The 11,118-nt window shown below is 38.3% G+C and overlaps 1 protein-coding gene across 1 annotated transcript; it reads right to left on the bottom strand.

The window, feature by feature from the left end:
- Window positions 1–8,533: 8,533 nt before the first annotated feature.
- On the bottom strand, window positions 8,534–10,735 carry LOC130048742 (uncharacterized). Its single transcript, XM_056145783.1, has 2 exons — window positions 10,259–10,735; window positions 8,534–10,048 (listed from the first exon to the last, which is right to left on the bottom strand). Exons 1-2 carry the CDS (start codon window positions 10,733–10,735, stop codon window positions 8,534–8,536), a joined length of 1,992 nt encoding a protein of 663 aa, XP_056001758.1.
- Between the last annotated feature and the right edge of the window lie 383 nt (window positions 10,736–11,118).

Genomic DNA, 11,118 nt, shown 5'->3' on the forward strand with positions numbered 1-11,118 from the left:
GGAATCAAAAGGTATTAGTAGCTGACTTCGTTAAGTATGATATCCGAAAATTTTTGACATATCAAGATACATAATATCATACTTCTTCACGTAGATAGTTGTAAATTAGTCAGATATCTAACACAAATACAGAGTTTTTAAAAATATTTATGAAAAACTTGAAATTTCAGGTTACCTGGAATCAAAAGGTATAAGTAGCTGACTTCCTTAAGCCTGATATCTAAAAATTGATGGCATATCAAGATATTTAGTACCACTCCATTTCACATGGATAGTTGTTAACTAGTTAGATATTTAATACAAACACAGAGTTCTTTAAGATATTTATGAAAAACTTGAAATTTCAGGTTACCAGCAATCAAAAGGTATAAGTAGCTGACTTCCTTAAGGGTGATATCCGAAAATTGATGGCATATCAAGATACCTAATACCACTCCACTTCACATGGATAGTTGTAAACTAGTCAGATATATAAAACAAACCAGGAGTTCTTAAAGATATTTATGAAAAACTTGAAATTTCAGTTTACCGGCAATCAAAAGGTATAAGTAGCTGACTTCCTTAAGCGTGATATCTGAAAATTGATCGTATATCAAGACACCTAATATCAGACTTCTTCACGTGGATGATTGTAAATTAGTCAGATGTTTAGTACAAACACAGAGTTCCTTGAGATATTTATGAAAAACTTGAAATTTCAGGTTACCAGGAATCAAAAAGTATAAGTACCTGACTTCCTTAAGCCTTATATTTAAAAATTGATGGCATATTAAGATATCTAGTACCACTCCACTTCACATGGATAGTTTTTAACTAGTTAGATATCTAATACAAACACAGAGTTCTTTAAGATATTTATGGAAAACTTGAAATTTCAGGTTACCAGGAATCAAAAGGTATACGTAGCTGACTTCCTTAAGGGTGATATCTGAAAAATGATGGCATATCAAGATACCTAATACCATTCCACGTCACATGGATAGTTGTAAATTAGTCAGATATCTAATACGAACTCAAAGTTCTTTAAGATATTTATGAAAAATTGAAATTTCATGTTACCAGGAATCAAAAGGTATAAGTAGCTGACTTCCTTAAGCGTGATATCTGGAGATTTATGTCATGTCAAAATATCTAATATCACTATTCTTCATTTTGATAATTGTAAATTAGTCAGATATCTAATACAAACTCAGAATTCCTTAAAATATTTGATAAAACTTGAAATTTCAGGTTACCAGGAATCAAAAGGTATAAGTAGCTGACTTCGTTAAGTATGAGATCCGAAAATTGTTGGCATATCAAGATACATAATATCATACTTCTTCACGTAGATAGTTGTAAATTAGTCAGATATCTAATACAAATTCAGAGTTTTTAAAGATATTTATGAAAAACTTGAAATTTCAGGTTACCTGGAAGCAAAAGGTATAAGTTGCTGACTTCCTTAAGCAGGATATCTAAAAATTGATGGCATATCAAGATATCTAGTACCACTCCACTTCACATGGATAGTTGTTAACTAGTTAGATATCTAATACAAACACAGAGTTCTTTAAGATATTTATGAAAAACTTGTAATTTCAGGTTACCAGGAATCAAAAGGTATAAGTAGCTGACTTCCTTATGGGTGATATCCGAAAATTGATGGCATAGCAAGATACCTAATACTACTCCACTTCACATGGATAGTTGTAAACTAGTCAGATATATAAAACAAACAAGGAGTTCTTTAAGACATTTATGAAAAACTTGAAATTTCAGTTTACCGGCAATCAAAAGGTATAAGTAGCTGACTTCCTTAAGCGTGATATCTGGAAAGTTATGGCATGTCAAGATACCTAATATCACTCTTCTTCACTTTGATAGTTGTAAATTAGTCAGATATCTAATACAAACAAGGAGTTACTTAAAATATTGTTAGACAACTTGAAATTTCATGTTACTTGCAATCAAAAGGTATAAGTAGCTGACTTCCTTAAGGGTGATATCTGAAAATTGATGGTATATCAATACACCTAATATCAGTCTTCTTCACGTGGATGATTGTAAATTAGTCAGATATTTAGTACAAACACAGAGTTCCTTGAGATATTTATGAAAAACATGAAATTTCAGATTACCAAGAACCAAAGGGTATAAGTAGCTGACTTCCTTAAGCGTGATATCTGGAAACTTATGTCATATCAAGATACCTAATATCACCCTTCTTCACTTTGATAATTGTAAATTAGTCAGATATCTAATACAAACAAGCAGTTCCTTAAAATATTGGTAGAAAACTTGAAATTTCAGGTTACCTGGAATCAAAAGGTATAAGTAGCTGACTTCCTTAAGCGTGATATCTGGAAATTTATGGCATGTCAAGATACAGTGTACCTAATATCACTCTTCTTCACTTTGATAATTGTAAATTAGTCAGATATCCAATACAAACTCAGAGGTCCTTACGATATTTGCGAAAAACTTGAAATTTGAGTTTACCTGCCATCTAAAGGTATATGTAGCTGACTTCCTTAAGCGTGATATCTGAAAATTGATGACATATCACGATACCCAATATCACTACTCGCCATACGTATCGTTGTAAGTTAGTTAAATATATGATATAAACACGGAGTTCTTTATGGTATTCACACGGATCTTGAAATTTCATTGTACCGATAATCAAAATGTATAAATAACTGGTTTCCTAAAGAGCGATATCTGAATATTCGTGGCGTACCAAAACACCATCTATCACTTCTTGCCATATGTATAGTCGTAAATTCGTCACATACAGTTTCTTACGGTATTCACACTTATGTTGAAATTTCAGGGTAACTCGAATCAAATTGTAAAAGTAGCAGATATCTCAAAATGGATGGTATATCAAATCATTGAAGATCTGAATTCAATCCGTATCACTTTTAAAGTAAACACTCAGTTGAAAAAGTTTATTCGTATTTTGCAACGTTATGTAACTGGGGATAATTGAACATGAAATATCATACGATTCCTCGTCCTCTTTAGAAATAAATCTGATAGATAATAATTTTCAAACTCATTAACCTTTATCTGGTAGCGAGCTATCACTAATTATAACTATATTTTGTAGTAGCTGGCTACGAGTAGCTAACTTTTCTTACTTTTAGTAGCTGGCTACTAGTAGCTAACTTTTCCTGGTTCAAGTAACTGGCTACTAGTAGCCAACTTTTCTCTTTTTAAGAAGCCAGTTACTAGTAGCTGGTTACTAGTAGCCAACTTTACCGATCTGATAATTCATAAGGGGAGACTGAACTCGTATTAATTCCATTGCGCTAAGACCCTGTAACTATAAGGGATACCCCGAATACGGGAAAAATCATAAATATCACAACAAAAGAGAAATAAATGTTATGATACTCCTTGTGTGATCAAGAGAGAGATTCTACCACATCACTAGAAAAACTAGCTCACTAGTTCCCTCTTATACTGTCCGTTACAAGGTTTTCCGATCATGCATAACATGCAATTTGGTGTCAATGTAATTTAGTCCGATAGTTATGCAAAAAGTGTTGTTGCTTTTTCGTGCACTTGGCACATTCATTCACGGACCACGTGATATCATGCTATAGGGCTGGTTCTTGACCGATTGTTTGGTATTTGTTTCTTTTGACACATTTCTCATTTGCATTGCCATGTTTGAATTATACGATATATATATATACTTGCATGTACATTAATTCAAATATTCATTCTTATTTGAATAACATTGTAATTTAAGCCTGATTATGTTTGTCGCCATAAGCAGAGTATCATTTGCCTCTGTTATAGAATAAAAAGATGCAACACTCCGTGTAGGTTTTGTATCTGATAGTCAGTTTTAATCTAATATTCTATTGTAACACACATAGATCAGATGATGTCATAAGACAGTAATACCCGCACGCAAGTGTTTGTCTTTAAATATACTCTCCGTCCAAATGGCGGATCCAGAGGGGAATCCGGGGATTGCACCCCCCCCCCCCCCTTCTGTGGGACATCTTTGTAGTTTAACATTATACTGCTAAAATTTGTAGGCAATTATTATTAATGGTCAAGTTAAATAGTAGATGCACTAGCACTGGATGATACTAGTATATTTATTTTTATCGATTCATTTCTGGAATTCTGCCCCCCCCCCCCCACCCCTCTTTTTTTAATACATCGCTGGATCCTATAATATGTGTAACTAGCAAAGAAGCTACAGTGTCATTTAGCTACGTCGTTGCATCCTCAGTTCCAAAGGGGACGGAGAAGATGACTCAGTAATTTGACAACTAGGGCTAGAACAATTAAAATAAAGTACTTACTTAAAACCAAACCTCAATATACCAAATCAGTGGGGGTCATCTTTCAGAACATAACTGAATTCATTGTTTAAACTTACATTTTCACTACATACTGTTTCGACTGCCTACCATAGGAGAGAGAGAGAGAGAGAGAGAGAGAGAGAGAGAGAGAGAGAGAGAGGTCAATGAACCGAACTTCTTTACCATTTCCAAAAGGCACATTGTCAATAAAATCGACGGGGCTGATATTACTTTGCATTGGGGTTATCTTAAAGGACAAGTGGCTGTAATTGATAAACATTAGAATATCGCAAATGAAAGTTGCTAGCAGAAACAATACAACATATTTATACTTCACAAGGTCAAATTATATAGATAAAATGAACTTATCATCCATGCAGCGTGTATTTTTTTTACGATTAGTGTAATTTTTATTGAATTACATACATGTTCGAACAAATGTGTTCAAAGTTGTTTATCAGCAATCGTCGTACGCTGTTTACTTTTCCCCCGTTAGATATATCTATCATTTGATCCGACATGACGTTCAGTGAGCACAACATTTACGAAGGCAAAGTGACCAGGGTTGGTTCATGTAGTCCTCCTTAACATTGACCGAGCTTTCCCACGAAGACTGTTTCTCCAAGGTATGCGTTGATTGTCAGTCATCTGTCTGTGTCTCGCTAGTACTTGATGCTATCATGCTGAATCGCGTGAAGGAAGGGGATGTAGACTTCCTAATTTGGAACGGCGTACACACTCAATGTTGCGTCGCTTGTGGAACCCTACACCTTGAAGTGTGACCTTGACTTCTGACCCCACTTTCAAGGACAACCATCAAAGGCCTTGTGGGGGAGAAAGTCTTGATCTTGATCGTTGACCTTGACCCACTTTCAAGATCATTCAAGGTCGACAATCCTGTTTCAGTGGATGCTGGGTCTTTACGACCGATAGTCTTTGAGTGATGACGTTCGGAGGCAGTCGCTAAGTTTAAGGGTCTTCGGATAATTTCCGAGATTCATCTCTTACGGAAATGGGTTGTGACGTGAATTCGTCAGCGAATGCCTCAGCTCCTAGAATGTCATGTGACTATTCTATAGAATGCGTCATTTTCAGCCCCTGTTTCCCCCTGGGGCCAATATGAAAATTACAAAACCTTATTGTGGACACCGTGTTAATGACATAGATCACCTGGGACGGAAAGACGGACTGGGATAAAAAAAAAAAACAATATACCCGACTTTCTTTAGAAAGTGCGGGTATAAAAAAAAAAGCAAAGCCCGATGAAGAGATCACACAACCTGATTATAAATGGAAGGGAAAAAAGGGGTAGATAAATTGCACTTTTGTGTGACGACACAATTGAATGAGACGATTGAACAATTTGAATGACATGTTTGATGTAATACAACAAGAGTTTTCATTGGCTGATTACAGCCCGCCCACTTTCTCGAGCGGATTCAGTGTAGCTGGAGAACTGTACATAGCTCTCTGAAAAGATCCACCTCTTATAAAAACCTTCGATTTACGGGTCACAAAAAGCAGCGTACGGTTGAGGCCTGAAATCGGTGTATTCTTGTGTTGCTGTCTCATAAACTCAATATAAAGTCTTAACACATTTTCCTACTATATACTTGCGTCCAAACATACCTTCAAATATTCATTAAAGCCACACACCACCCGAAAACTCGCAGCTTCAAAAGATTTCGTTTGTTGACTTAGCCATGTTAGGTAGCCGGTCAATTCTAACTCTTGCTATTGGTATCTATTCATAAAATCGGTTGTAAGTTATGTATTCGCTCTTCAATTATTATCAACACGAATAATTAATAGAAATAAAAACATTTTTGTACCAATTTTCGTAATTAGGTAAAATAAGCTCTAGATGAACGAAAATGCTACATAAGCCCATTAGATGGAGATCGGCCGGCGCGGCCGCTCATGACTAATGAAAGCCGCACTGCCATGAGTTTAGCTTTTTGAATAATTATCATTTAATAGGACTGGGGTGGTATATTATTTAAACAATTTAGCTAAAATATTTGTGGGGAATTAGTACACATCTAAACGCTATTGCACCAATATGGAAATGAACCGGGATTCGAATTGACTGGCTACCTAACATGGCTACGTCTACGAACGAAATCATCAAAAGCTGTGATCGAGTTTTTGGGTCGTATGGGGCTTTAATAAATATTTGAAGGTATGTTTGGACACAAGTATAGTAGGAAAATATGTTAGGAATTTTTTTATATTAAATTTATGAGACAACAACACAAAAATACATCTTTTTCTCTTTCTTCCTTTGAAGTTTTTTTTTTCCATCTAGCATCTGGCCGTCATGTTTTCAAATGCTGACTACTCCCGTATAAGGGAATTTGGGCGGACTTATACATATGGACCAATGAGAGTTTCTGTTGCATTTCGCAATTGTATTACAAACAGATTCAATTGTGTCGTCACACAACGCAATACTATATCGGCCAAAGCCTTCTAATGCAAAGGTGAATTGCGATAAAAGAGAAGTATTTTCAACCTTATTTTATTTATATTTAACTCATTAAATCCGTGTGATTCTTACTATCCGCTACATTAACACTAAACTTAATTACTGATAACCAAAACCGAAATTTCTGATAACATTTAAAACAATCAACCGGATTTCCGATAATGGATTAAAATCAAAACTATTGCTTGTAGATTTACAGAACTTGTTTCAATGGACACTGGTCATAATTATGCTATATTGCTGACCCAACGTAAGGGTTGATATATTGCAGAAAATGTTGGTTGCATTTACATACTAAAAAGAAAAGAAACAAAAGAAATTGTGACCAAAATGTCTAACAAAATCGGTAAATTTTACATTTATAAACTTCCCATTCTTCTTCATCGACACTACATCAGCGCATTTCTTTCTCCTTTTTTATACTTTCGATCTTTACCGTTCAACGCAAATTAAACCGGTTGTCATGCCCTAAGATACATCAATCACAATGATTTTGAGCAAATATGTTAACTCACCAGTGAGAAACTACTCTCTCTCTCTCTCTCTCTCTCTCTCTCTCTCTCTCTGCTTAGAGCGACGCCGGATTCACTGCAACACCGCCACTCCCAATCTCTACCCAAATTTATTGTTACACCGTCACCCCCCATCTCTACCCAGAGTTATTGTTTCCGCTACGCTGAGCGTAGCGTAATACGCCCTCTGGTGAGAGAATATGCCACTCTTATAGATGTTTTGCACACTCTAACGTCATGCTAGGTCAATAGGTCATAGGGGAAAAAATCTTACATCCGGCGCCACGGTTGGAGACAGTCCACAACAAACGTGTCACTGAAATACTCTTTATTTCCCCGAACACAAGCAATAAACAAACTAACAATATGGCGCCAAGCGGGGGAATGAATGCCCGTATTCCGAGCCCGATCATAACTCAACCAACACAGCTGATAACCGTGTTGGCGCAACTTCCCTTTTTCTCTTAATAATGAGTTGTGATTATACAGTAAGACAAAGAAAATAAGCTTTAAGGAAACTAATAAATCAATAAAAACTGATGGGTAACATTTGTTCACATAATGATATATGTGACATGACAAAGCTATTATCTATATGTGAACAGCTAACCTGGCCAAAACAATTATAAAACACACAATGCAATGTAGTCATCATAAGACAGACTATCCTCTGACTACTTGGGGATTATTCTGCCCCTGAACACAAATAAGGTAATACTTATACTATAACTGATTAAAAATAACACTAAAAAAATACAACAGCTACATTTCAAAATCTTGGTACCGACTCGGTAGACGTATAGTACGGCGGGGGCGAGTAGTAGGTTTGCTTGTCGGTGCAGAACATGGTAGGCTATCTGATGGGTCCAAAGTACCGGTACGCTCCAGAATATTTGAGTCTGTGGTTTCATCCTCAAGTGTGTTATTATCCGGTAGGGGAGACATAATCTCTAAGGGCGTTGGAGGAATGCTATAAGGATAAGAAGCATTGTCCTCTTTTTTTTCTATTGTGGTGTAGTATCTCACAGAACTCTTCCTCCTCAGAATCTGAATCCAAGGCATATGATGGGTCATGAGATGGTGAAGGAACGCGATAGCACTCAGACTTCTTAACCTTGTATGATGACTGTCGCAACTGATTGCCCACACATTTTCTTATTTGACACCATTCTCCATCAGTTGACACAACAAGATAACGGTTCCTGGCTTTGGATTTGTTTCTATCACAAAATAGGGGCCTTAGACTTCTCACTGCTTGGGTGATTTGCGTTGCGAGATAGATGTTTCTGCAAAATGCACTCCCGATCTGATATAGGCAACTGACGGTTGGTGAACTGATCTCTCTGAGTTAGCATCTCTCGTGCGGATAGTCCACCTTGACGAATAGTACAGTTGACAGATGCGACAGCTAGTGATAACACAAGAGAAGAAACTGCTCGTGCTGTAGGGTCAATTCTCAGTATGTGCTCACGTAGTTCTTGGACTGCACGCTCTGCAATTGGGTTTTTATTGGCATTTTTAAAACGTCCAATTTCAACTGAAATACGGTGGGACTGTAGTATCTTGTCATTCACAAGAGCCTGAAATCCTGGGGCTGGGTCAGTGCGGATGACTGCGAAGGGTCCATCCATTGGTCTAAGCTCTATGCAGGACTGGATAACTGCAGTGCGGAGGGTTTCCGCTTTCTCATCCTCAGTGATTCGTGCGGTGGTGTAAGAAGAAATACACTCACGCATAATAAAGACAAGCTGTTTTTCTCGCTTCATAACGTCAGCAGCAAATAAGCCTCCTATAGTCTCAGGAGGATCTGATGTTGTTTGGTCAATAATAAAATTTGGAATCTTCTGAAGTGCAGAACACTGTGAACATGCAGAGGTGATACTGTCAATCTCTTTGTCCATATCCAATGCGAAGAAAAACCGTTTCATGATAGTTTTCATTTGGTTGGCACTGGGGTGGGCGAGCTGTAAATGAATCGATGTAAGTAGTCCATGGAGTACTGATCGAGGGATTATGATTAACTCTTTAGATGGCACAAATGGGTCATTCCGCTTAACTACTAGTAATCCGTCAGAAGCTATAGTAGCGACACTGAGATAACGTTTAATATCTTTGATGTTGGTTGCTTTACGGGAAGGACGTGTGCCCTGGCGAAGGTGGGAGCAAGTCCTCCTCAGGTCAGAGCACTCTGGTTGTATTGCTAACCAAACAGATCTCGTTGTGAATGGTAACTTTGTGGAACCATTAAGAATGTCTGATACGGATGTGCTGCGGACAACAGAGCCCATAGACTGTGCGACAAAAGAACAGATTTGGCAGTTAGGTTCTATGCACTCAGGGGCGTTGCGACTTGAATGGTCCGAGGGTAGGATGGCTGCCCCAGCAACGTGACGAACAGAAACCTGGTACCTGCTAACTGTTGACAAGAATGTGTACACACGAGGACTGGCAGAAAACTCCCCACGACATAATTTGTCATACGCCATCACACATGGTTTACTGTCTGTGAGAACACAACAGGGTCCTAATGACTGAACTATGTAAGGGCTGTAATGTTTGACAGCAGTCCCAATTGACAACGCTTCTACATCACATGGAAGCCATGATACTTGGCACTTCCGCAGTTTGGCGCTGAAAAATCCGGCAAGAAGTAGCTTGTTGTCACCTCGTGAGATGTACAGCGTGGCACCAATGCCAGGCTTGCGCAAAGCACCGTCTGTTACTATCCAAAGGGTGTCCTTTGGATGTGGTATGTGAATGATTTTGGTAGCCTTCAGGGCTTATTGGGCTAGGTGAAAAGCATGGATCATATCATCAGACCACGAAATGGTGTCTTTGGAGTCTAAGCCTGCAATACACTCCTCCAATGGGGCTAGCAACGAAGAGCAGCCTGGTATTACTCGAGACAATACTTTATAGGCACCCAGAAAGCTACGCATGGCTTTTACCTTGGAAGGCATTTCACAGGATGCTAGAGTGGCTGTGCGATGCGGGCTAGCACTAAGGGTTCCTTGTTGCCAAATCCATCCCAAGATTGTTGTTCTGAGGGGTGCTATAACTGTCTTTGAGGCTGATAATTTGATGTTGCATTTGTTCAAGGCTGTAAGAACCCTGGAAAAATTCTCAAGGAGCTGGTCTGGCGTGTCTGCTCCACAATAAAGATCATCTGCTAGCTTGACAACTATACCCTCTTCAAGCAGGTCACCCAAAACACGGCATGTAAGCTCTTCTAGAGCTGTCTCAGATCCAGGCATTCCCATAGCTGAGCGGGTGTACACACGGACGCCTCGGAATGGTGTAACAACTCCACAGTATTTCATGGAGCCTCTGGCAAGAGGGATTTGATAGAATGCTTTGGTAAGGTCTGTCATAGCAAGGTACTTCCATTGGCCAATTTTCCGCAGAATAGAATCAACATTTGGCATCAAAGAGGCTTGCAGTAACGGGCTACCTCAGAGAAGGCAGTCACAAGTCGGAATCCACCAGATCCTTTCTTAACAAGAAATGAGGGGTTTAAGTACTCAACTGTGATCCCCAGCTCTTCGGGTTTCTTAAATACGCCCATGGCTTCAAGTTCATTAAAGTGGGTCTGGAGTAATTCTAGTTGATTACGAGAATACTGCGGCAGTCGACCCTTTCTCTGTGGGGGCATGACAGGTCCAATGTTTACCTCAGCCTTAAAGGATCCAGCGTATCCATTATAACCATCTGAGACAGGGCTAAAAACCAAGTCATTCTCTGCAAGAATATCCTTAAAGGCTTGAACAGTCTCTGAGGGAAGAACGCCATCAGGTTCTACTGTGACTAG

The sequence above is a fragment of the Ostrea edulis genome, chromosome 7 (assembly GCF_947568905.1).
Source record: "Ostrea edulis chromosome 7, xbOstEdul1.1, whole genome shotgun sequence".
Taxonomy (NCBI): Eukaryota; Metazoa; Mollusca; class Bivalvia; order Ostreida; family Ostreidae; genus Ostrea; species Ostrea edulis.